The following is a 26,844-nucleotide window of genomic DNA, read 5'->3' on the forward strand; positions in this document are numbered from 1 at the left end:
TCCTATATGCTTTCTGGCAATCCCTCCTCCAGTACAGGTCCTAGGACTGCATCTAGGCTATCTGAATCACACACCACCTCAGACCCAGTTGCTATGGTCAGGAGGATGGGCTGTGCCAGCTGGCAGACAAGGGTCACCTGCCTGTCTCATGTCAACCCTCCTAGTACACGTGCCCTGATGTTAGGAGGCAGGGTCCCTCCCCAATAACTGGGATGCTGACCCCTAGAGGCAGGGGGATAAACCCTGTACCAGCAAAAACAACAGATGTCCACACAGTGGCCATGAATGTCCTGGTCAACACTGAGAATAGAAAACTGGGTGGTTGTACAGCACACGACGGTTTATAAGGCCTTTGCCCACCACTCTTTCTTGCCTCCCTTACCTCTGTTTGGCTGGCAGAGAGGGTACTGTGATCACTTCCTGTATTTCTTTGTAAGACCATCACAACAAAGTGCCACAGACTGGGGCAGTGAAGCAGCAAACACCTATCATCTAACTATAATTCTGGAGGCTGGGAGGGCAAGATCAGGGCGTCAGCAGGCTTGTTTTCTCCCGAGGCCTCTCTCCTTGGTCTGCAGACAGCTGTCTTATCGCTATGTCCTCAGTATATGTCTGTGTATATATCTCTTCCTGGATACTGGTCATACTGGATAAGGGTTCACCCATGTGACCTCATTTGACCGTAATTTTCTCTTTAAAGACCCAATCTTCCAACCTTCCTGGAGTGTGCACAGCAAGCCCCCTTTGTGGTCCCTACACCAAATAAGGGGGCCAGCCAGCCAGTGTTTCTGAAATAAGCATTCTTTGAAAGGAATGAAACAGAGAAAGAAAGAAAAAAAAAAACCTAAAAGAGTTTTAGGAGATTTAGCAAAAAGGAGAGAAGCACAGGAGTACATGCTCATGATTTGAAGGGATTAAGACTTTTTAGAACAGCAAAAATGATGAGGCCTATGGATGTGTAAATGAGCCCCACGAAGAACTAATCAGAAAAAAAAAAAAAAAAAAAAAAACAGAAAAAGGCCCGTAAAACAAGCGAGGGGAGAACAGTGAATATTTCAAATGTCTTTAGTTCATAAGAAATTCATGAGCAAAATGTGTGGAGATCTTGTTGGTTTTGGTGGTGGGAAAGAATTGTAAATATGTATAATATGTAAATACCTCTGATAATAAAAGTCCATGAAGATAAACGAGGCTGTCTTCAGAAAAGCTGTGAGCTGTATGAGATGCTAATATCACTGTCGTCACTCTAAGAAATTACCATAATGCTTACAGCGCTTTGAAAGTTTCCGAGCTTTGAAAAGAAATGCATAAACACTAACCAGAAGGCGTGCACTCACAGGCATACACACACACACACCTTTTTTCCTCGTTCCTTCGTTCCTCTCTCCCTCCCTTCTAATCTCCTCTAATTTTTTTTAAATATGAGGAAGACAGCCTTAGTGAAAACTGGTGTTGGAGTTGCACCTTTCTGGGTTCAAGTGCAAATTCCTATCCCCACGGACCAGCTGTGAGATGCTGGGACGGCCACGCGGACGCCCTGGGACTCACTCTCCACGTCTGTGAAATGGGCAGACCCCCGCACCTCCCCAGGTTTGGGGAGGAGCGAATGAGGGCACACAGGGAAGCCCGTTAGGCGCCCCTCCCGCCCCGGCGCGCACCGGCCCGCGGCCCTGGACCTTCCGGCGAGCGAGCGGGCGGGGCGGAAGGAGGGGCCAGAGGTGGACCGCACTGCCCGGTGGACCTGCGCCCCGCCCGGACCGGTCTGTCCCGGCCCATCCCATCCCGTCCCGTCCGCCCGACCATGGCGCCGGCGGCGGGGCGCAGGGTGCGGGGCCTGTGGCGCGCCTGCAACTGGCTTATGGGCGCCTTCTTCGCGCTGGCGGCCTTTGTGCAGGTTAGCGCCCCGGGCCGGGCGGGGGCGGCGGGAGGGGAGCCCGGGCTCCGACTCCAGGCCGGTTGCGGTGTAGACCGACCGACCAGCGGGGTCGCAGAAGCCGGCCCGGTATGGGCAGGGCGGGAGTTAGGGCTGATGCTTGGGGAACCCCCACCCAGACACAGATGCGGTCACATGACCCCGTTTGCTCACTGGCTGGAAGGAGCTGGTTTGGCGCGTGTCTCTTTGCGGGGGACCTTTATAAAAAGGCAGCCCCAGGGGTAAGGCTGCGTACAGCTCGGAGAGCAAGCAGAACAAAAACCCTCACAGCTACTTATCCTTTCAAGTAAGATCTGGAGCCCCCTCGCGATAGCTTTCCTCATTTCTTGAGACTTGAGGGCCGTTTAAACACCCATTCTGGGCTTGGCCCACACTTTGCAGAGTCTCTGTGCATTTCTTTACAAATAAGTGTGGCTGTGTGTTCAAACCAGGTGCTGGGGTCAGCCAGAAACACCCCCTGCACACACACACACAGCCAGAAGCACCCCTACACACCAACACACACAACCCCATCAACTAGACTGTCTTACTCCTATTTGTGTCCTGTTGGGCTTAGCAAATGGCTGACATGAATGAAGACCAGACCAAATACTGGAATAGAACTGTGACAGCCTGGGGCTAATGCTGCTGTTCTGGCCTTCCAGGTGAATGATCCGGATGCAGAACTGTGGGTGGTGAGTATGGACTGCTTTCCCATACCTAAAAGAATCAGGGCACTGCAGGAAACATGCAGTGTGGCTGTTTGCCTTCCTCTCTGCTTCGTGTACTTAAGAGCTTAGAAATCAAATCCTTAGTAAGCGCCTTTTCCTAAAATATTAGGAGGAAAAGTGAAAGTGTTTGTTACTCAAGCATATCTGACTCTTTGCCACCCTATAGACTGTAGGCTGCCAGTCTGGAGTGGGTAGCCAGTGCCTTCTCCAGGGGATCTTCCTGACCCAGGGATCGAACTTGGGTCTCCTGCATTGTAGGCAGATTCTTTACCAGCTGAGCCACCAGGGAAATGTGAAAACATTAGGAGGAGAAAGATCAAATTGAGAATTCAGAATTTTACAGAGATACAGGGGCCTTTCAGCTGTATTCCCTTTGAATAAAACAAGCCAACTGAGAACACTTTTCTGAAGACAGAGTAGACCTCTCAAGGCCATGTGAACCAATCCTCATGAATTTCTACCCAGAAACTCCAACAAACGTTGGACCAGAAAATGGCAGGCTTAAGGTTTGTGGTTCTGCTAATTCAGTGAGTTATAGTCACAAAAAGTCATTAAAGCCCATTAAGACCTACAGTATATACTGAACTGATGCTCTGACTAAACCATGTAGAGGAGGGGGGATTTGTTCCACACATTTTCTGAAATATCTGGATTTTGTTTCTTTTAGTAGAGGCACCTAAGACTATAGATTATCACAGATGAGATGATCTTAAGCTTTGGAATAATGTTGACTTTGTACAAGTAGCAACAAGTGAAAGCATCTGGAATGACAGTACATATAATATCACGTATAAATATAACCACATTCTTATATTCTTATTGTCCAGATTCTCAGGCCCCTGCATCAAATCAAACTGCCTCTTCCTCAGCACTCTGGTCCATGTCCTTAATTCCAAATGCTATTTCTCCTGCAGTTCCAACTATCCAGCTTAATGGTGAATTTCCAAAAGACTCCTATATCCGTCCACCAGTATGTCACACTGGCTCCTCTAATACGCACAAGGTCCTTTTCAGCATCTTTCCTTCCAAAACCCACTCTTCCTCCTGACTCACCATTTCTGTTATCTGCAGAGTCATTCTGAGTCATCCTTGCTCAAAACCTCAGCCATCTCTAATATCTCTGTTTTCTTACCACTGTCTTTGAGATCCCCTCAAAAAACAAAATGAAGAACAATCCACCAAAAAGCAGTGTAGGTCTAATTGCTTATCTGTACAGTATCTGTACATTTTACCCTTTACATCATGCTTGGATGATGAAATATAAGCATCAACACCAGACCCCCACAGACATCCTCACTCACCTCCAGTTTAACCCCCCATTACCTCCCATGTGGACCCTTATGGGTCCTTTCTAATTCTCTGAGCTGCCTCTAATCTCTTCCATTCCTATAATTCTTCCCACATATTGCTTCCTGATTCAGAAACTTTTGTCACTTCCCAAGATGTCTCAGTTGGCCCTCCACAGTATGGCCCTAACCTACCTTCCCAACTTGGTCTTGGAAGCCTAGTCCACCTATAGTACTTCTGGGACTTGCCCTGAGAATTCCTGTGTCAGACTCTTATTCAGGTGTCCAGGTCTATCTCAAATGCCATCTCACCATAAAATCTCTCCACCTCTTTCCTATAAGTTCCAAGCACCCTTCCTTTGAACCTTCACTGTAGCACTGACTCATTCTGCTTTGCGTTAGAGTTGGCTCTGTATATGCCAGCTCCCAGGGGTCAGGGGCCAGTTCCCTCTTCTTGCTTGGCAACCTAGCATAGAGCTTTCCTATGGCAGTCCTTCCCAGATGGACTCTTAAAGTGAAGAATGAACACACAGATGAACTGATACTAGGTTACTGGGTCCTGGGGGCTTGTACTGTACCTGACTGTGATGTCCATGTTCCCTACCACAAATTGTTCATGGAGTATACTTGTATCAGGATGCATACAGGAGCAAATAACTAAATATCTGACTAGCATCAGGTTATAAACATACAGACCATCTCATGAGAAGAAGTCTAGAGGCAGCTGCTTAATGGTCAACAGTGTCATCAAGGACCTGGGCTTGCTTTCTTGTTTCTCTGCCAGTCCTCAATGGGTAGGTGATATATCCTCTCATGTTTACAAAAATGGCTGCTGCAGCTCCAGACATCTCATCCCTAGACAAAAGCATCACAAGTAGGAAGAAACAAGGCAGGAGGCAAAACCAGTTTTCCTCCTGTGCTTTTTCTTCCTTTCATCAAGGAGCAAATGTTTCCCAAGAAGCTCCCCAGACAGGCTGCTATCCAGTTAGTACATATTACTACTAATAAGGCTTATGGTCTAGGATCCATCCTGCTTGGTCAGTATCCATGAATATTGAGTGTTAAGGGCTCTGCATATCAGCCTTGCCTCCAGAAGACTTTTCCGTACATTTCATTCCTGGGACGTGATGGCCCCTCACTGCTAAAAAGGGTAAGAAAACAAATTGGCTTTTTTGGTTTTTATAGTGGCAGGGAGACAGGGGAGAGCGTTGTTAGAAATGACTGTCATGGGTCTCAGTGGCTATATGTTCAATTAAACTAAATACAGTAAATAAATATTATAATACCCTTTAGTTTAAAAAAATCCACCAACAAAAAGATAAAAGACCATTATATTTGGATTCTACTGAGTTCATTACTGAGTGCTTATACTATGCATTGTTTTTACTTGTGTACTAAAAACAATTATTTCAGTCTCTCTGCATGTAAAAAAAAAAAAATCCTTAATCTCATTCAAAACAGAGATAAGCATTTAAATAAGGATTAACTGGCACAGCTACCATGGGAAACTATTACTTAAAGATTTGTCCTGTTCCTGTGTTTACAGTACACTGAAATAAGAAGATCTTAGACCCTTTAATCACAGATATCTGTTATACTTAAATGCACATTTAAAAATTTCTGCCAAACACTTCTTATGGAGAGCACAGTTAAATATTGAATGATGTGTATGTGTTTAATTTCTGTCTGCCTGTCTGTCTCTGTCTCTCCCTCAGTTGCTAAGTCATGTAGTTTTTTACTGGGGGAACTAACTAACCCCTTACTGCTCTAAGTGTGGTCCTTGGAACAACAGCAGCAGTGTCCCCTGGGTGCTTATTAGAAAAGCAGAATCTTGGGCCCTACCCTAGACCTCTGGAATCAGATCTGCATTTTAATCAGACCTCCAGATAATTCATATGCGCACTAATGTCTGGTCTAACCCTCAGCAGCATGGCTGTCCTTGCAAATGTTGGTACCGGCTGATATTCCAGTCATCACTGGGGACCCTTTGGGAGGGATGAACATGGTCAGTAATATAGATACCATCTCTCCCCACAGTCAAGACAGGAGTTTTCACAGTGACAGCAGATAACTTAAAATGTTGAGCTCTGACAACGTCCAGATAAACTAATGGTTTCTAACTAGGCATCACAATTGATGTGGCTCACAGCTATGTTTCTGGGGAGGCCCCCATGCTTCTTATAAACCTCCCACCTCTGCTTGTCCTCTGCCCACGACACACAAGCAATAGGTTTTTCTAGAATCGGCCTGCTTGCTGTGAACGAGGCCTCTTCAGGGCCAGTCTTCACAACTCCAAACCAAGTTATCAGTTTCAGAAATGAAGAACCTGATCTTATTGGGCACATGTGACCCATACACGGTTAGTAAACTTTCTGTGGTCTCACTTGCAGAGATGAAGTATGGGGCTGGATGGCCCATGGGTCTAGACCCAGCAGGGCCACATAGCTAATTATGGCTTCTCAAGTCCTACTTTTCATAGAGCAATTATTGAAAAGTAGGGGAAGGCCATTTAGGCATGGATGTCGCTTGGGAGAGATTAGGAGGTCACTGTGTCCTGAGATCAAAGCTCTGCTCACTGCTAGAGCTTGAAAACGAGTAAGTCTTTCCTGGAAGAGCCTACGGTCTAGAAAGAAGGCAGGTAAAATGACACCCTGACACGGTAAGTGCTGTAAAAGCAGGTTACCACTTCCTTGGTTGTTACTAAAAGCTGGAGGTAAATCATGGCACATGGGACCACCACTGGTGTAGTCTTTCTTTACTCCCTAAACGTCTCGGAACATCTCCTGTATTGGGCATCCTTCTTACTCCTGTAATTTCCTTTCTGCTCACAGGTTGTGTATACGATTCCTGCCACTCTGACACTGCTTGTTGGACTTAACCCTCTTGTCACAGGTATGAACCTTGAATTCTCAATGGTGAAGGGAACATCAGATTTCCTTTTAGTAACGAGAGTTTGTCTCCCCAACTCCCAGTAAAAAAACTGGAGCCCTCCATGTCTTTCTTCTTCCTTCTGATCCTAAGAGGAGGCGAATTCCAATCTAGATCATCTCCTTCCATCTTCAGGAAAACTTGATGTGGACGTGCCATACTAAGACAGGCTTTATGCTCTCGGGTCCCAGCATCTCTGATGCTGATGTGGAACAGCAGTTAGGCTGTGTAGCCCGAGAGAGAGGGGCTTCAGTCACTAAGCTAATGGAAAATCAGCCACAATCAAACTGCTAACTTTGTTTCCATATTCAGTGGGGATCAATGTCTATTATGTATCTACTCTGTACAAATCGTTCTAGCAGTACTACTCTGGTTCATCATTTTCTGATTTTCAACTCATTCAAAATGAATGAACTGCTATGTATCAGATACCTATGTATCTGAATTGCTACTATTATATAGAAACTGTCTATAATGTCTGTAACAAATCTCTGGATTTCTCATTAATACATATTGCCCTTTCTAGTCTCCCTGTGTACCTTCACAGTGAAAGTGAAAATGAAGTCGCTTAGTTGTGTCCAACTCTTTGTGACCCCATGGAATGTAGCCTGCCAGGCTCCTCCATCTATGGGATTTTCTAGGCAAGAATACTGGAGTGGGTTGTCATTTCCTTCTCCAGGGGATCTTTCTGACCCAGGGATCGAACCTGGGTCTTCTGCATTGCAGGTAGATTCTTTACCGTCTGAGCTACGAGGGAATCCATCACAGTAACTCCAGCAATTTCCTGCACAGTTTTATATATGTTTACTCTATCTAGACTGTAGGCCCCTTAAAAGTAGGATCATGTCTAACTCATGTACCCAACACTTGTTGAGTCAATGAATGGCTGTATAACACAGAGGCTTTATCATGTATTTGTTTCATAACTTATTCCTTGGACTCCTTACACATATATATCCCAAGTAAACATTCACTTAAAATAGCTGGCTTGTATGGGCCACAGGTCACCAACCTCAGGCAGGGGCCAAACATAGCTGCTTCACCTTTTGTGGCCCTAAAAATTCATTAAACCTAAGTTGGACAGTTTTATTCTATAAAAGTGTCTTATAGCAGAAAAAAAGATTTTTTTTACACTGTTTACTAACATTTTCTTATTAGTGGGGAATATCAGTCCTGCAGGTTATTCTTCACTTTCTTTAAATCAGCTTCTGCTAGTGGGGCTGGAAATTTCTCAGGGCCTTAGAATAAAGACGAATGATTCCCACCTGGGTGGGGAAAACTCCTGTCGCCCAGATGTACAGGCTCCTTGTACAGGCCCATAGAACTCTGTTTACATCTTTAAGGTGTATCCATTAGGGCTCCGTTAGTTGCAAGCAAGGAAGAAATACTCAACTCAAACGGCCTATAAGCTGAAGTGAGATGTACTGGGATCCTTTACTGAAAAGACTGGAGTGGTGCTGGCTTCAGGCGCCGGTGGTGGCTCAGAACTTAAACTTCTCTGCAGTCATAGTTGCACATCAGCTGCACTTCAGCCCTGGGCTCCACGTGGTGGCCCTGCCGCTCAAAGGTCACAGCTTCACCATGCTAGGTCCAACAGAATCTAGAATCCACTTCCCTGATCGCAAAAGCTCAGGATGGAGCTGGTGCTCCTGATTGGTTATCTGTTCATCCTGAGACAAATCACTGTCACCAAAGGGATGGAATACATTGACCTTGTTAGGGTCCAGTCATCTGGGACACCGGGACATGTGTGGGAGCATGTGGGAAGGGTGGTTCCCCAGAGAAAAGACGGGTCGTCAGCATCTGAATGGGAGACAACCAAAATAATACATGTCCACTTAAGTTTATAAATATCATTTTCACTTCTGTTTTAACCTTTTAAGGACAAATCAACAACAGAAAAAAAACCCAGCCTTTTCTGTATGCTCTCCCTGAAGGCAGATGAAAAGCCAATACAAAGAAATCTTGTTTCTCTGGGGCGTGGTTCCATGATTAACAGCGCCAGGGTATCTGTTTTTAGGTAACTTTATTTGGAAGAGTGTGTCTGCCATACACATATGCCTTTGTGTCCTGTGGGCTATCAGCTTGGCATACAACCTCTTGCTTCATAAGAAACAGAACCTCTTGCATGAGGAGGAAGGCAGGTGAGTGAGTGGTGGTTTTCACTGTTCAGAGTGGGTGGGGAAGAACTGAGAAATCTGTGTCTTCACAACACCTTATCTTGGTGATTTAACTCCCCCAAATCCTCGAGGGGCAGGGAAGATATCTCCTTTACAAGCTAAAAAAACTGAGGCAGTGATGGAGCTGGAGCCAGGATTTAAACCCAGCACTGCCTACCACACTCTGTGATCATTGCTACACATCACCTTATATTACCATCAGGGACTTGGACCTTGGCCCCCCTTGTGATGAGCAGTGATGCCATAGAGTGATGTTCAGTCCAGTCTAATGAGGTGAAAACTCCGTCAGCATCTGGGTTCAGTTCCGGTGCAAGACAAACTCTTTACTTACAAGTGTGATTGGCCTCCTCAGGGGGACCTCTGCCAGCCTTGCCCTTGTACATCTCCTGTCCTCTGCACCCTGTCACCATCACTGGCTCTTGTTTTATCACCTCTCCCGCTGCTTCCCACCCCTCCCCTCCACCACCCGCTTTTGTTTTATCACCTTTTCCTCTGCTTCCCCCCACCCTTGATTCCCCGGCCTCACAAAGAGGCCTTTCCTTTCCTTTCTGTCCCACTGCTAACATCTGCCAACACCAAGATTGAGAGTCCTGTAGATTAAGTCCCACTGGTTTTGTGCTGCTGTTACAGGCCCTAATCTTTGGAAACTAGATCAGGCTGGGGATGGGAATGCAGACCAGATGGTTTGAATCAACCTCCAGCTACTTGAAGCCCACGAGATTCAAAAGAGGGGTTTCCAAGTGGTGCTTGGCCAGATACGACTATCTTCTACTCTGTGTAGAAGATACGACCTTTTAACAAATATTTCTAGAAACATATACCCACCCCCAAATCATTAGACTGACTCATGCGACAAATCATTCCTCTCCTCTAAGACCAGACCTGATCTACAATGTGTACTTGAATTACTGATCTGAGCTCAACCTGCCTAACACTGACCCCTCTAAAACAATATGAAGAGAGTGCCTGATCAAATCTGGGATTATCTTCTTGACTGTAGTATTCTTCCCCATGAAGTAAGTGATTTATCTGTGTTTTTGTTTTTGGTGGTTTCTCTATTCATCTGTAAATTGGGAAACAATCATGAAGTTCACATCTGCCTCATAAGATGAAATTTATTTTCATATAGGGCTTTAAAGGGTCTGACAAAAGTAATTTATGAGTCATGGCCAGACTTGAAAGTATTTTGTAGATGCTTGTATCTTGGAGCAAGTCATCAGACAATCAGCAGAATCAAGTGTCAGGGAGAAAATGGAATGATATGCATCTCACAGCCTCTTCAAAAAAAATGACATCTCTCCTATTTTGTAGGGAGCTGTTTGGTCTCGTGATCATCACAGCATGGCTGGGCCTGTGCCACAGCTCTTCAAAGTAAGTTTTCGACCCATCAGTTAAAATCAGATGTGCTCAAGTAGGTGAATGAGAATGTTGACACAAATGTAAACAGGAATCTTTTGAGAGAAATCTTCCCTTTCTGTAGGGGAAGCTAAGAGTAGTTGGCTCAGTGTTTCACGATCACTCATACTTTTGTGAATACCACAATACACAGTTTTCCGTGTCATCGCAGGGAGTTGCCTGTCTGAGAGGGTGTCCTTCAGGGAGAAAGTGATCTCAAAAGGAAGCTCGGAGATAGAGGAAAAGTGAGTAGCAAATAAAATATAAAACTGGAGGTATATATACGTGCATATTAACTTTGTAAAACAGCAATAGAAAAAGAAAAATACTTGACAACTGAGCATGTAAGTTGGAAGGGGAAAAAAATTGGAGCTAAAGCAGTCTGGGGTCCTTGAATTATCTGGGAAGGGTAAAAGTACTAACTTATATCAGACTTTGATAGGTCAAGGATTCACGTGGTAATAATCTAAGAGAAAACCTTAGATTATTAGAAAAATAATTAAGAAAGGTAATATTTAAAAAATCTTAGAAAAATAAGAGGTAACCAGTAAGAGAAAAGGAGTACAGAAGGCAGGAAAGGAGAAGAGAAAGACACAGAACAGGTCGGGAAATAGGAAGCAGATGTTAAGATAGAGAATTACATTAAAATATATGAGAAATTACATTAAATGTAAACAGTCCAATAAAGATTCAGAGATTTTCAAAATGGATAAAAAGATTAAAAACCGAACCAAACAGTGCTGACAAAAGAGAACTCTTAAGTACACAGAATCAGAGAGATTGAAAGTCAAAAGGTGAAAAAATCACAGTATACAAACACCAACCAAATGAAAGCCTGTATAGACATTTCAATTTTTAAAAGTAGACTTTAAAATCAGCATTAGAGTAGAGGACTTTTTTTGGTAATGAAAAAATTTTTGTTTTTTTATTTTGAAATATCCAAACATATTCAAAAGCAGAGAGACTAATATAATGAATCAGATGTACTCATCACCCATTTTCAACATTATATATCCAATCTTGTATCATCTATCACTATCCTGATTATTTTGAAATAAATCTCAAACATCATGTTGTTTTATGTATTTCAGTATGTATCTCTACAAGGTAAGCACTTAAAAAATAACCACTCTACCACCATCACACACACAAAAATAAAACAGTAATTATTCAGTCTTGAGTTGTCCAGCCAGTGTTTACATTTCCACAACTGTACGATAAATGCTTGTTCCTCTGTGCTCCATATTTCCTATGAACTGGTGGTAAGATCACAGGCTTAGACACAGGCTGGTCATTGTTGTTGTCTTCTTCTTCTTCTCTTTTTATCATCATCATCACCACCATCACCACCATCACCACCACCACCAAGCAAGACCACTTCATGGGTGGTGGTATGTACTTCCATCAAAATGTACATCACACCTAGCTGTTTCTCTGTAACGTTAGTATAAAATCTTGGTGACCATTGCCTAAATCCACTAATTCGAGCTGCAGAATGGTGATACTCTAGTTACATCATTTCTTTTCTTGGAAAACTTCTACTTATCAACTCTTTGACTACTCAGATACAAATCATAAGAGGAAAAGGAGTTGATTCTCTTAATTTCCCATTTTTCAGAATAATGAGTTTTTCTTGCCTGGGCATCTTCCAAAAGTGACCAGTGAGTTTTATTTAACAGTACCATTATAAAGTGATAGATCTCAACATACTTGATGTTTTTTCAGTCCACGGCAGTTGCTTAAACTGTTCCATCTTTGATCAGTGGCACTTATTTACGTTGGCTCCAGAATTCTGTTTAACATGATCCTAGTAAACTTTTAGTTTTTTCTGTCTTAGTAAATTTTGATTGCTTCCTTGCTTTCTGGTATGACAAAATGTTCCACGCTAAGGTGTACATTTTATGCCACAGACCTGGAATCAACCATTTCCCCCAAAAGCCTTCATTACTTTTGGTAGCTAACAGTATTTAGAGGTCACATTCTGGGTATAAATGCTGCTCACTGCTACTGGGTTGAGTTCATTCCTTTTAGTGGTTAGAACTAGGAAATTCACATATATGTACATATGTATGTGTGTGTATACACACACGTGTATTGTGTGTCATAAATGTATGTGCACACGTAAGTATGAGTATATAAAATATATATAAAGTATCTATATGTATATATATTTTTACATAGATACCTCAACATCACTCATCTGACTTATCCGACAATACAAACACAATCTCAGAATAACAATTATGGAAAATAGGTACTTTGTGTTGTTGTTGTTAGCGAATATCTCTTTAAGTGATGTGCATTCAAATTATGTGGAATAGTTACTCTGTATGCTAATCTCACCAAGTGAATACATAGTTTATTCCATTTTGCTTTAAATTTCTAGGGATACTTTAAAATATATTGTTTTGTAATTACATAAAATGTCTATATGGTTCTACATATAAATCTACAAAACAGAGGACATTCAAAGGGCTCTAACTTCTCTACCCCTCAAACCTAACTCTCCCCTTTTCTCTATAGGTAAAACTTTTTTCTACTTTGTGGTTTATCCTTCCGTGCTTTCTTAATGGAGCAAATACCTGCATTCACCGGTGCTCCTGCTTGTCTTAGACAAAGTGGAAGCACATTATACACAGCTGTACTCTTCATTTCACCCTTACCACATCCTGGAGATCATTCTGTGGTATATGAAGACTTTCCTTATGTTGATATGTCCACAGTATATGCATCCAGCCCTCTACTGTTCAGACTGTATCCAATCACTTGATGTTAGAAACGGTACCAACAGAGTGTATTGTCAAATTTCTGAAGTCTTACTGATTGGATCGTTGAGAAACGTGTAGTAGCTTTCACCTGCATTTCTCTTATCAGGAGTAAACATGAGCATATTTTTGTATGATTAAGAGCCATTTGCATTTCTTTTTCTATACGTTAGTTCATCTCTGAGAGATGTAGGTTTAACCAGTTTCTAAGGCAGTTGGTCTTCTCTACTTTTAGAAGCTCTTTAGGGCTATTAACCCTCTGTCTGTGATATAAGATGAACATTCTTTTTTTGCCTTTATTGTCCTTTTACTCTACTCATGCAAAGTATGCCTTGCCATGAAAAAATACTTTAATGTATCCAAATTGATCAATCCATTCCCTTACTGCTTCTGGATCTGGAGTCACAGGTAGGAAAACTTTCCATCCTCTCAGGTTTTAAGTAACTTACCTAAGTTTTCTCCTAATACATGCATGGTTTCGTTTCTACATTAAAATCTCTGACCTGTTTAGAATTTATCCTAGTATAATGGCAAAAAGAATGGATGCAATATTATCTTTTTCCCCTTTGGCTCTCTGGTGATCTCAACACCGCTTATTAATAAAAGGCATATATAATTAACATAGCGTCAAAATAGGTAAAATAAATACTGACAAGCCAAAAAAGAAAAACTGAAAAACTAACAATCATTTTGGGAGACTTTAATACACTTTTTCCAGTTACTAACAGAACAAGAAGATTTAAAAAATCAAGAAAGATATAGAAGACTAGCTACACAATAAAAAAATTGACCTAAGGGACATGTATAGAACACTAGCACCAGGAAGGGCAGAATTCACATTCTTTTCAAGTAAACATTGAACATTTACAAAAAGACTTCATGTTGAGCATGAAATAAGTCCCAACAGATTTCAAAGAACTGTAACATGGAGCATGTTCTCTGACCACAGTGCAGTTAAGCTAGAAATCATTAACAAAAATAATAATTACATAACCACTGTATGTTTGGAAATCAGGAAATATACTTCCAAAGAACATCTGGAAGAAATCACAATGAAAATTAGAAAATATTTTGAACTAAATGATAAAGAGAACACTACATATTAAAATTTGTGGGATGGTGGCTAAAAAGCATGCTTATGGGGTAATTTATAGCCTTAAATAGCTGTATTAGAAAAAAAAAAAAGGCTGAAAAATCAATGAGCTAAGCTTCCAAGAAGTTAAGAATTCTCCAGTTAAAGAAGTAAGGAAAATAACAGTAAAATAAGCCCAAAGAAATAATGAGAATAAACACAAGAGCAGAAACCAATGAAATAAAAAAAATCAACATTTCATTCTCTGAAATGATTAATAATATTGATAAACCCTGGCAAGACTAAAAAGGTAAAAATAATTAGAGCAAGGAAAAGAAGGCACAAAACATCAATAATTAGGAATGAAAAAGAAAGTTACTACCCATGCAACAGACACTGCAAAAATCATAAGAGGAGATTATTAACTTTTTCCCAATAAATATGAAAATGTAGATGAAATGCACAAATTCACTGAAAAATACAATTTGTCAGAACTGACACAGCAAGAAATACTCAGAATGGTCTCATAACTGTTAAAGAAATTGAGTAGGTAACTTTTCCTAAAAGAAAACTCTAAATGGCATAATTGCAGAATTCTACCTAATATTTAAAGAAGAAATAATGCCAACCTTCAACAAACTTCTTTAAGAGAACAGAGAAAAAAGAAGGAATATTTTCCAGTTTATTTGTTGAGGGCAGAATAATCTGGATACCAAAACTTGACAAGAATGTTACTCCCACCACCCAAAAAAAGGAAAGAAAAAAAGAAATTATACAGTGATTTCATTCACGACCACAGACGGAAAAACCCTAAACAAATTAGCAAATCAAGTCCTGCAATTCATGACCCAATCACCAAGTTGGTTTTTTTCTAGGAATAGTTAGTTTAACATTTGAAAACCAACCAATGTTTTTCACCAGATTAATAGAAAGAAAAATATATCTATACAAAAAGAACATTTGATCAAATCCAATAATCACTTATAATAAAAACTCATAGAAAACACTTACCCTGACAAAGTGTTGTTGTTTAGTCACTAAGTCGTGTCTGACACTTTGTGAACCCATGGACTGTAGTCTGCCAGGCTCCTCTGTCCATGGAACTTCCCAGGCAAGAATATTGGAGTGGGTTGCCATTTCCTTCTTCAGGGGATCTTCTGGACCCAGGGATGAAACTTGTGTCTCCTGCACTGCAGGCAGATTATTTAGCACTGAGCTCCCTGCCACTGCTGCCACTTCTCACTATCGTTCTAGCTCTTGTCCTTGCCAGTACAATAAGGCAAGAAAAAGAAAGAAAAGGCCCAAGGATTGGAAGGGAAAAATTAAATTTTCCTTATTCACAGATAACATTAATTGCGTATGTAGAAAATTTTTTTAAAAATCTAAAAAGTTCTTCAAATAGGTGAGTTTGGCATGATTGCTGGACACTATGTCAGTTTACTAAAATCTTATTTTTAATCAGCAATAACTAAATGATAAAAAGTTACCATTTATAATATCAAAATATCAACACCCCAGGACTAAATATAGCAGCTGCTGCTGCTGCTAAGTCGCTTCAGTCGTGTCCGACTCCGTGCGACTCCATAGACGGCAGCCCACCAGGCTCCCCCATCCCTGGGATTCTCCAGGCAAGAACACTGGAGTGGGTTGCCATTTCCTTCTCCAGTGCATGAAAGTGAAAAGTGAAAGTGAAGTCGCTCAGTCGTGTCAGACCCTCAGCAACCCCATGGACTGCAGCCTTCCAGGCTGCTCCGTCCATGGGATTTTCCAGGCAAGAGTACTGGAGGGGGGTGCCATTGCCTTCTCCAAAATAAAGCAGAGATATGCAAAATTCCTACAAGCAAAACTATAAAAACTATAAAACATTATGGGAGAAATGAAAGATCTCAATATTAAAATAAAGAACACCTAAATGATTCTTTGGCAGTATACAATAAACCCATACTGGCAAAAGGATAAATGAATGAAAAAGAGTCTAGAAACAGTTCCATGTACATATAGACTGTTGACTTAGGACAATGGTAGCACTCTGGGGTAATCTTTTCAATAAATAGTGATGGATCAATTGAATATCAATATGGAAAAAAGAGAAACAACCCCTACAACTTTCATAAAAAATCTATTCTAGGTAGATTACAGATCTAATGTAAAAATCAAAACGATGAAACTTTTAGAAAAGATAATTTAGTATCTTCAAAACCTTGAGAAAAAGTTTTCCTCAACAGGACACTAAAATCATTAGGTGAGGATCCATTTTAACATTGCTTAATCAATGATCTCAGTTCCTCACAACACATTATTAAGTGAGCGGGAAAAGCTATGTAGAATACATATTAAAAAAAACAACAAGGATGTGTAGTACAAACATATAAAGAACTACAAGTAAGAATTATATTTCAATTTAAAAAATTAAAAAGACTACAAAAATGCAGTGATGTTGTATTAAATTCAGTCTTCATATTTGTTACCAAACCAAATCGTAATTTTCATTGGATTTTTGTTTCTAATCATTTTTATGTGTCTGTAGGGCTCCAGGTGGTGGAAGAATTCAGCTGGCCATTGCTACCACAGTCGCTCTTCTCCCGTTTATCTCCTGGGTCTACATATATATAAACAAGGAGATGCGCTCTTCCTGGCCAGCTCATTGCAAGACGGTGATTTAAATGAAGAATCCTGTTCCTAAAATGAGAGTTCTTGATTTTTTATAAACATGGTTGTAACAAGCTGACTTCCTAGGAATTTATTTCAGTTGAGTTACTACTAGAAATGAATTTTTTTTTTTTTTAATCCTAGGAACTTTGTATGCCTGCCTACAACACAGGACTGGATGGGACTAGTAAGAGAAGGGTCTGACATTCTGTTTTATCATAGTATAGTAGGAAAGTTAAGAAAGATGAATTCCAAATCTGCTTCATCACTATCCATGTAACTTGGACAAATATATAAATCTACTTTAATTCTTTGGAATTAAAGAATTCCAAACATAATTGAAATTCTCTCTTGAATAATTCTTTATCTATAAATACCAGCCCGCATACTTATATAACTGTGAAGATTAAAGTAGATAATATGAGAGCATTCCAAACATGAAGTCCTCTGCACAGGGTAACAGAGGGAAGCAGGGTTTGGATGATAGGAGTTTAGGAGAGGGCTATGCCCTTGAACTAACATCATTAGACTGGACAGGTACCATGAATTAAATGAGGTGCCGTGAATTAAATGAGGACTTCGGGTGAACAAAGTGAACAACTATGTCTTGGAAAGAAAGGAAAGTTAGTTAAAGGAATTTGGGACCAAAAGAAGCAGATAGGGAATATTAATTACCATGTTATTGAAAAGTAAGACCAAAATCTATACACACATCCTTAACGAATGTCAAAAGTAGCTCTGGAGAGATCATTTCAGAGCTGCACCATCTGGCAACCACAAGCCACGTGCTGTATTGAGCACCTGAAATGTATTTAAACTGAAGTTTTAATTTTTTGTTTTAATTTACAAACATCAATTATGACGAAACTGATACATGTATTTGGAACACTTGGTTTAAGCTTGTTTGGAACAACTGAAATATGTGAATCCACTTCAACTGTAAATTTTGTACCTAAATACAGACCAAGTTTTTCCAACAAAAAGTTAATTGTCCAAATGGATGGATTATAAGCATAAAACACACACATTTTAAAGTTAGTATAAAAAGAATGTAAAATATTTTTATATTGATTACATGTTGAAATAACATTAGATGTATTGCAATAAACAATTATATTATGAAAAGTAATTTTATGTTTCTGTGTACTTTTTAAAATGTGACTGCTAAAATATTTCAAATTACCAAGGTGGCTCACATGTTGTTTCTGTTGGCCAGTGCTGTTTTAAAGCACCTGGATGCAACTCTTAGTTGATGACATCAAATTGTGCAGTTTGATGATACGCAGGCATCAAACTCTGTAGTAAAGACAGTTTCCTGAGATTTAGGAAATATTTGGCTCAAAAAGTATTAGCACCAACTATATGTCAGGAGAGTGAAAAGAGTCTGGTAGTTTGTCTCTTTAAAGGATTTCAGTGTTCTAGTGTACATTTATGGTGCATATTTATGGTTTTTGTATATATAAATATTAAGAAATGAAGAAACAGACTCATTTTCAAATTCCATAAGGACCTACCCAGCCTCCAAGCAATGCTTGACGCTGTGCAGAAAGCACATTATAGCCAAGTGTATAAAGTGAATAGAGGGCTTCAAACATAACCGGATCCCAATTCTTATGAATGTTACCTTACATCACAATATGTACTTCCCAGATGTGATTAAGGATCTTGAGATGGGGATCGTCGGTGAGCCCTCAATGCCCTCACTGTTGTAAGAGGGAGGCAAGGGGAGAACTGACCCCACAGACAGAAGAGGAGAAAGGCACGTGACAATAAAGCAGCAAGAGCCTGGAGAAGCCGAGAGGCTGGGGCAGAGGGTGGGGCCGTGAGCCAAGGACAGCAAGCCACGCAGCTCTGGAGACCGGAACTGGCCAGGAAGCAGTCTCCCCCAGAGTCCCTGGCCCTGACAACATGGTGCTCTCAGCCCAGTGAGATGTTTTCAGACTTATGACCTCTGGAACTGTCAGAGAATACACACACAGTTTATGCCACCGAGTTTGGGAAGTTTGTCACAGCAGCCAGTGGAAACGCTTATGCTGTACTCCACAGTGCCTTGGTACTCAGCAGGCACACAACGCTGACTAGCACTGGCTTTTGTCGTCCCCTTCTTTAGGCTCTGAATCAAACCTTCTCTGCACTTGAACAGTCCTCATTTGCCACTGAGTAAACGTTTTTGCAAATAAGCCTCAGAATATATGACAACTCACTTAAACACGCCCCACTTGTCTATAAAGGGAGTCAGGGGTAAATTCATTTACCCACTGCAGTCTCACACAGCACCAGCTGGGGGCTCAAACAGACAGGATGGCAGGCACAGTAGCACTGGCGCTCGGTCCTGCTTTGGCTGAAGTCACAGGAGGTGTGCAAGGAGACCGCACATCTACCTGTGTGAACGGAGGAGCCATCTGTTCACCTGTGAGGCAACTGGTGATCTTTCTGGCTTACAAAATAGGAGCATAAACCCATAAAAGTACAAATATGATGGGTACTATAAGCAAAAAGTGTCCACAGCTCATTCACACAGCTGGGTAAACGGAAAAAGTTTACCTGGGCTTATTTTACTTTTTTATTGTGAATTTTAAGTTACATGGCTAACAGTGAATGAATACATTCTCCTTGTAAAAAGTAAAAAAACATCTCAGGTAAGGCTACATAGTGTCTGTTTTGAGGATTATATCCACCTTCCCACCTCAGACTCCTCCCTGGTTTACTCACGCTACTTTCATACATCTTCTTTCCAATTTTCAGCATGGGATATATTACCCAAAAATAACACTTCAGAGTATCTTATGAGCTAACACACACTGAAGCCATTTATGGCTATCTGTTATGCAAATAGAATCCTAAATAACGAGACTGAGGCTTGGGGAATGGGGGCAAACAAAACCACAAAGCCAAGTCAGTCTCCTTCTATAAAAGTAAACAAATAAAATCAGACAAAAAATGGAAGGAAGGCTTATTCCTTCCTGTAATTCATAATTCTGTCTGGAACTCTGCCCGTCCCTTCCAACATCATTTTGTCAGGATAGACGTGAACGGTGCCAAAGGCCTGGCTGTCTGGAGCTGTTTCGATAACCCCTTCTATGTTGACATGGTGCACGCCGTAAGGGTCCTCAGAGTAGCCACCATCGTGAGTGTGGCCGGCGAAGAAGCACACCACACACTTGTGAGACCAAATGACTGCCAGGGCGTCTCTGTAATTCCAGGCCAGGCACACAATGTCAGAGGCTTCAGGGTAAATGGGAAGATGGCCTGTTCAAGAGAAGAAGAGTTACGAACCAATCAAGAAATACCTCTTTCACAAAAAATAGGCTAGCAACAAGTACTCAGGAAAAAGAAAACGTGTACTGCTACTCATCCTGGACTGAGAACAGAGGGAGTCAACATACGCAAAAAACTAGATACTCTTCAGCCACATCTGTGGAGCATAAAGAAGGGGGAGACGGTTCATACCCAAGGGGAGAGCAGCCGCTGTACGTGTAGAAATCCGAGATCTACGGCCTCAGGGTCTCAAGATGCACAAACACCAGGGGAGACGGAGGGCGACCTGGGCAGGGCGGTCAGCAAAGGCAGCCACCGGTCAGGCAGATGCCATGCTGGAATCCAGCCTTGCCAACTTTCCTACGTGTACATGAGTGTCACACACATAGAACGAGCTACTCATAAGTAACACAACAGTCTAGGGAGGCGCCCATGGATTATATGTCATTTGTATAAATATTCAATGTTTTATAAAGAACTGACTTGTGCCACTTTAAACACTTCCAGGAGGTCGAGATGGTCACAGCCATTGTACACGAGAAAACTAAGTTAGAGTAGGGAACAGTCACGCTAGCTTCCCCGGGAGACAGAGGCAGAACTTCAGATTCCTGATGCCAAGACACGTGTGAGGCCCCGTCACATGGCAGGTGCGGTTTCATGGCCAAGTATGGGCGCTATAGTTCACTGGTCTTTACTTCTTCCCAATAAATCACTTTCCTTTTTTCTGTTACCATTTATTTTTATTCTGAATATTTTTATTCTGCTTAAAAAGTATTATTTTTATTTTTTTAAAGGGAGGTGGTAACAGAGGGTTAGCACACAGACACACACACACCCCATCACCACCAAGCAGTGGTGAGGGCTGAGAGTCCAAGGAGGCCATGTGACTTTCTAGACCCAGTGTTATGCTGGACACATCTATCAAGTCCCAGTGGTGTCTCACACAGTCAGCTGTTCCCTTCTTCTTGAAATACTTGGCTCCAGAACACCGCCATGCCCCTTCTCTTCTCCCAACCTTGAACGCTTCTGATACTCACCCTCCTTTATTGCATTCTCACTTCTCTGGGTCCTATCAGGGCTGCCTGAATGCTTGGTCCTCGGGATACACTACAATATCTACCCCTAACAGCATAGTGACCTCTTAGTAATTTACGATTTTAAACATCAGGTCTATTCTTTCAACTTCCACATTTAGATATCCAGCCCAAACTTCGATTCCAAGTTTCTGACAAGTATGTCCACAATGCTCACTCAGTCTCTCTCCTGATGTCTAAGAGGCATCTGACGCTTGAAAAATATTTTCAAACCTGAACTCCTGAATTCTTCACCGGAAACCCCTCCTACTGCCGTGGTTCCATATCTCAGCTAATAGCAATGCCATCCTTCCAACTGAATGGCCAAAACTTGAGTAGGCCAAATACCACTGAGTAGCCAAAATCAAGGTGAAGAAAAAAAATAAAATGTCTATTAGCCATTTTAAACTTTGCTAAAGAAAACCCAAGGCATTCAGTTATTACAGGTTTGTTTACCTGGCCTCTGAGCTGAGCAAAATGGAAGAAACCTATCAGAAGCTAATGCAGACAGGTGCGCTGAGAGAAGTGCAAAGAAACGGGAACACAGAGGGAGAGATGACAAAGGGGGCTTGTCTCAGGAGCTGCATGCCGTGAGCTACATGGTTCAGTCTCTGTGTTCAAAGACATCAGAGTATTCAGTACAGGTACATTTTGTACATTCAGTACAGGTAAAATTAACAGGTACATTTTGGCAGTAAAAACCAAGAAGCAGAGACAAGAAGTATCCCATTCTGGAGACCACTTATCACAGAGCCTAACAGTGTCACATCAGGGCTATCACCCCTGAGGGCACCTTATTTAATTTTATTTAATTTTCCAAGCCTTAATGACATTTGATATTCTAGAAAAACTTTATTCTGAATAAAATTTAAGAATAAAACACCATCTCATGCACCATCTTATCACATCAGTGAAAGACAGAAATAAAAACTGATTTATAGAAATATAATTTATTTTTTGGCTGCCCCATGCAGTGTGCAGGATTTTAGTTCCCCAACTAGGGGTCACAGAACCCAGGCCTCAGTAGTGAAATGAGCTAAGTCCTAACCACTGGACCACCAGGGAATTCCTTGGATATAATTTTATATTACCGACTATCTGAAAAGCTTGTCACTTTCAAAAGGACTTCATGTTCATAGTTTCATTTGATACAACGTAAGAAAACTGCAGTGTGTACACTGAGCATTTGTCCAGAGTCACATGGATCACAGGAATAAGAGCCAGAAGGGCATGCCATCCCCGTGCCCTAGTCCAATCTTCAGGCCACATCAATTTTAGACAGGAAAACTAACCTCAGCCCCCGCACCACGTACACCAGACATACCACAACCCACAGGCAGTTCGTGTGTGTGTGTGTGTGTGTTTGTGTGTGTGTGTGTGTGTGTGCATAACCACCCACAGACATCGACATCTGAGTGTACCTTAAGCACCTCCACGTTCCTACCTCTGATGGCAGTATGCGTGAAAAATGACTCTAAGTGAAAACAACACACTTATTTCCTTGCAACCACACGGAGGATTTACAGTCCTACCAGATGGTCCTCTCACACTCATCTCCTGGGACTCCAGCTTTGCTTCCACTGCATCCAGAGGCCACTGCACCCACCAGTAGGACTCCTGAGGCTGAGATGTGGGCCGGAGCCTGACTGGAATTTTTCACTTACACACACTGGAACACAAATTGATCCTATTTGGGGAAATTCTACTTTGAAACCTAAAAGGCCAAATCACAATCTCTAATATATGTTTTTCTCCTTTTTATTTTACAATTCTTAAACATTAATTTTATATTGATTGTTTCTCAACAAAGAGTTTTAAACTTAGCTTTTATTTTATAAAAAGAGACATCTCGATATTAAATAGTTATTATGCTTTAACTAAACCCATTCTCTAAAATGCTAGAGTAATGGAATCATTTAAATACTTACTCACAATCACCACCTTTTCTTGGTTTCTGTCCGAGAATGTAAGAACTTCGTTCAGCCAGTTCAGCTGTTCTTGGCTAAATCCACCATTAAACTGGACAAACTGGGGCTCACGAAGTCCTGAAACGAATCCAGTCATTTACACCCGTCAAATGTCAACAGTTCTCTCACTTGGGCATCCAAACTTAGCTACCATGGGGGAGACTCGTGCTTTTTTCTTCAGGAATACTCGGCAGCAGTTGACTTAAAATAGGGAACTAAAAGAATTTAGAGCAACGTAAATCACACTGTGTCTTACTCCTGATCTCAATACTCCTCTGCTTACTTCCCTTGCGCCCCGTTACACAGAATACAAAATAGACTGTTTTCATGTCCATTGAGTCACTATAAAGTCACTTTCACCCCCAGACCCTTGTGCATTCTTCACTAACAAGGTCTCACTCTGCTTTGCATCTCTGCGTTTGTTTGTCTTGATCACTGTGCTCCACCCACTTTTCCAAAGGATGATGATTCCTTCTCACTCAGGATTCAGCTGAAATGCTTTTCTCCTTAGAGAAGCTATTTCTGGCCAACTAACTACAAGGGTACCTCTAGTCCTTTTCTGTAATATTATATTATATTTTCTTGGTGGTGTTTATCACTTCTCTTTCATTTATTATCTGTCCTGCACACTTTCTTCTCTTGCTTCCTCCACTTTGTCCACAAAAAAGTGGTGCTATCAGTACTGCCTATAGCTCTGAATAGGTGCTCTAGTGAAAGTGCCCAGCCAGAATATTAGGCCCTCAGACATCTGCTACATAAATGAATCTTGAACCAACTGCCACCACTCCATGTGCCTTGAGGTGAATGAGAAATCCTGACCCTGAACAACAGGACAGTATACTTTTACCTTAATCGTCCATCTTCCTGCTGAATAAAAGGTAGCTGAAGAATTTAAAGACAATGTATAAGATTCTCAGCTCAAAGGAATAATTCACCTTGAGGACTATTCAGTTCCGTATTTGGGTTGTGCTCCCTCAGTATCTTCAGACACTGCTGGTATTTTGGAGAAGACTGATCCACGCCCAAGACACTCATGTCATAAGCATCGAGTAAAATGAAGCGGAATTTAGGGAATGGTACAAAATGATACGCGTAATAATCCTCCGAGGGCACAGTCTCAGGATGGTGGGCAATCTGGTCTTCCAGGAACTTTGTGTTAAGTTTGGAGTTTGTTAAATAGTCTCTGCTGAAATTATAGAATTCGTGGTTTCCCCACGTGTGATGAACAGGGACTTTCAGCATTTGGAATGTGTTCATGACACGCTCCAGTGACCTTTCTGATGCTTTGTACTGAGCATTGTATCCATCGATGATGTCTCCAAGCTGAAGCACACAACGGGGAGGACTGCTTTCTTGATTCCAGTGTTCGATAGCACCCTGTAAGTGAAGAAGACTGTGTCTGTAGTACCTCCGTCTGTTTCCCTGGAAATTATAGCCATCTTCCAAATCAGCATATTGAATATCTGCTATCACTCCAAAGGAGAAGAGACGTTCTGAGCTCTCACTGAGGGGTTCAGGTTCGAGTTTATAATCCATAACCTCCAAATAGCTTTCTAAATAAAGAAGATGAAAAAGGTAACTATGTTATAAATGTCTTAATTTCCTACTGAAGAAGATGGTAAGATGAATATTAAACTTAATGGTCAATCCACTAGGTAGCTAGGTAGAAAAAAGTGCATGGGCTTTAAAGTCTGTTGGTTTAAGTCCAAATTATCAAATCCTCAAAATGCTTCTGCTTCCTCACCTGTAAAATAGATAACCTCTATTCTGCAGAAGAACAGCAATTAACAAAAGGGTATTAACATATTAATGAACAGGCATTCTAGTTCCTGTGAAGTCAAATTCAAGCCTGGTATAATTTGTAATTTTTAATATACACTAATTTTAAACACACACACGTGCCCTTCTTCCACAGACACCAAATATTCTTTCAAAAGCTCAGGACACCTACTTTCAGTCAGGAACTATTTTAGAACTTACTATTTAACATTGTAAATTTAATAGGAAGAAGTTGTATAAAAATACTTTAGTAAACAAACACAGGAACAAGCTATTAGAAGAATCACTCTGGCAAATAAGAGTTAACAGACCAGCTGAAAAAACTTGAATTCAATTTTAATGTATCTGATGGCTGTCTGATCAGTTAACCTACAACTGAGCAAAGAGGTGAACAACCTTTTATATGCTAACTGCCTACATAAGCAAGGAACTTTTGTGTCTTTTTGTCGATTTGACAAAAGCAAACAGAGACATTGAGGGGGGCGGACCTTAACCACAGGCAAATTCAAGACAGAAAAATTTGTTCAATTAAAAACGATTTGATGTGCTAAGTAAATATATACTTCCAGCAGATATTCTAGAGAATTCCAGCATAATTCAGGAATCAAGAAACATGGGTAATACCAGACCACCAACTTCCTGGTTAGCGAGCAGAGGAGCACACTAGCTAAAGATGCCAGTTCATAGACAATATCATGTCCCAGGGTCACCATCGCCAGATGCTTCTGCTCAGTAGAAACCTTGGGGAAAAGAAAATCCCCTGCAGGAGTGGGATCCAAAGTTAAGGAAGTTAGAAGGCTGATTTCTCCTGGGTTTTTTTCCTATATTTTGCAAATCCGCCTCAGAGATGGATGGAGAAGGGTAAGATTAAGACAGCAGATGTTGAAGCAAAGGCAAGACAGAATGAATGCGAGTTAAATTTTCGCAAGGAATGAAAAATAAACCTGTGAGCGCTCTCCCCCTCATTAGTGTCAGTCGCTCAGTCGTGTCTGACTCTTTGCGACCCCATGGACTGTAGCCCACCAGGCTCCTCTGTCCATGGGATTCTCCAGGCAAGAGTACTGGAGATGTCCAGGGGATCTTCCCGACACAGGGATCCAACCCCAGTCTCCTGCATAGCTGGCAGAGTCTTTACCGTCTGAGTTACCAAAAAAGACACCCCTCATTAGTAGTCGGCTTAAATAAACGTAGGCTTGTATCAAACACAGAGCCCAGGGGGCCAAGTCCAGGGCTGGGATATAACACAGAACAAACACTACTCCCTACAGTGCCGTTATTTGTAGTTCGGTTCCTTATAACTTGGGAATATAAGTTCCAGGGAGTTCGGTCATACTTGACTAGTCCTTGTTACCCTGCACTACTCAAATATCCTAATCTTTTTTTTTTTTTTCTGTTTAAAGTCAAGCAGTATTTCAAATGCAATGGGTGCAAAGCGGTCAACGACCGGCCTCCTGGCTGGGTTGGCCGAGGGCGCCCGACAGGGTGGGGACGGGAGCTGCCCGGTCCCGCCCGTCTCCCGGCGCCGTTTTCTCTTTTCCAAGGCTGGGGGCGCCGGGGGAGGAGCAGCTGCTGCGGGCGCCGAAGCCTGGGGTCCCTGAGCTGTACTCAGGCCTCTCGGCCCAGGACCCGCCGCGGAGCCCAGCCCCGGAGGCTGCCCCCTCTTCCGGCACCTACCCCATCCCGCGAGCCCGGCCGTCTACCTAGTCGGACCGGCCCGCGAAACCCCCGCCCAGCCCGGTCCGCCCCGCCTCCGGCCGCGAGGAACCACCTACCGCGCGCCAGCTCCTCGGCGAAACGCTCCCTGGCTACCGGATGGGCTACCGCGTCACCATCGAGCGCAGCGGAAAGA

At 41.9% G+C, this 26,844-nt stretch overlaps 2 protein-coding genes across 5 annotated transcripts; one reads left to right on the top strand and one right to left on the bottom strand.

Moving 5' to 3' along the window:
* Nucleotides 1–1,733: 1,733 nt before the first annotated feature.
* TMEM220 (transmembrane protein 220) lies at nucleotides 1,734–17,262 on the top strand. 2 transcript variants are annotated; one of them, XM_040243356.1, is made up of 6 exons: nucleotides 1,734–1,894; nucleotides 2,578–2,607; nucleotides 6,761–6,821; nucleotides 8,878–9,001; nucleotides 10,349–10,408; nucleotides 16,797–17,262. In XM_040243356.1, exons 1-6 carry the CDS (start codon nucleotides 1,802–1,804, stop codon nucleotides 16,930–16,932), a joined length of 504 nt encoding a protein of 167 aa, XP_040099290.1. In that variant the 5' UTR covers nucleotides 1,734–1,801; the 3' UTR covers nucleotides 16,933–17,262. The 2 variants fall into 2 exon arrangements, with proteins under 2 accessions (XP_040099290.1, XP_040099291.1); XM_040243357.1 differs by lacking the exon at nucleotides 10,349–10,408 and having other exon boundaries at nucleotides 1,744–1,894; nucleotides 16,797–17,161.
* On the bottom strand, nucleotides 13,877–26,840 carry ADPRM (ADP-ribose/CDP-alcohol diphosphatase, manganese dependent). 3 transcript variants are annotated; one of them, XR_005721572.1, is made up of 4 exons: nucleotides 26,768–26,833; nucleotides 24,064–24,593; nucleotides 23,178–23,294; nucleotides 13,877–20,167 (listed from the first exon to the last, which is right to left on the bottom strand). XR_005721572.1 is itself a non-coding variant. In XM_040243353.1 (4 exons), the coding sequence occupies exons 2-4, from the start codon at nucleotides 24,750–24,752 to the stop codon at nucleotides 19,872–19,874; spliced, it is 1,014 nt and encodes a 337-aa protein (XP_040099287.1). In that variant the 5' UTR covers nucleotides 24,753–24,769; nucleotides 26,768–26,840; the 3' UTR covers nucleotides 13,877–19,871. The 3 variants fall into 3 exon arrangements, 2 of the variants coding, with proteins under 2 accessions (XP_040099287.1, XP_040099288.1); XM_040243353.1 differs by having other exon boundaries at nucleotides 24,152–24,769; nucleotides 26,768–26,840; XM_040243354.1 differs by having other exon boundaries at nucleotides 23,182–23,294; nucleotides 24,152–24,769.
* Between the last annotated feature and the right edge of the window lie 4 nt (nucleotides 26,841–26,844).

The sequence above is a fragment of the Oryx dammah genome, unplaced genomic scaffold (assembly GCF_014754425.2).
Source record: "Oryx dammah isolate SB20612 unplaced genomic scaffold, SCBI_Odam_1.1 HiC_scaffold_8, whole genome shotgun sequence".
NCBI lineage: Eukaryota > Metazoa > Chordata > Mammalia > Artiodactyla > Bovidae > Oryx > Oryx dammah.

Excerpts from the sequence above, each read along its gene's own strand:
- TMEM220 (XM_040243356.1), top strand. The coding sequence starts at position 1,802 with ATGGCGCCGGCGGCGGGGCGCAGGGTGCGGGGCCTGTGGCGCGCCTGC. Across the intron at positions 1,895-2,577 it reads CGCTGGCGGCCTTTGTGCAG|GTGAATGATCCGGATGCAGA; the intron begins GTTAGCGCCCCG and ends CTGGCCTTCCAG. Across the intron at positions 10,409-16,796 it reads CTGTGCCACAGCTCTTCAAA|GGCTCCAGGTGGTGGAAGAA; the intron begins GTAAGTTTTCGA and ends ATGTGTCTGTAG.
- ADPRM (XM_040243353.1), bottom strand. The coding sequence starts at position 24,752 with ATGGATTATAAACTCGAACCTGAACCCCTCAGTGAGAGCTCAGAACGT. Across the intron at positions 23,295-24,151 it reads GGAACTGAATAGTCCTCAAG|GACTTCGTGAGCCCCAGTTT; the intron begins GTGAATTATTCC and ends GATTCGTTTCAG. Across the intron at positions 20,168-23,177 it reads AGAAAAGGTGGTGATTGTGA|GCCATCTTCCCATTTACCCT; the intron begins GTAAGTATTTAA and ends TCTCTTGAACAG.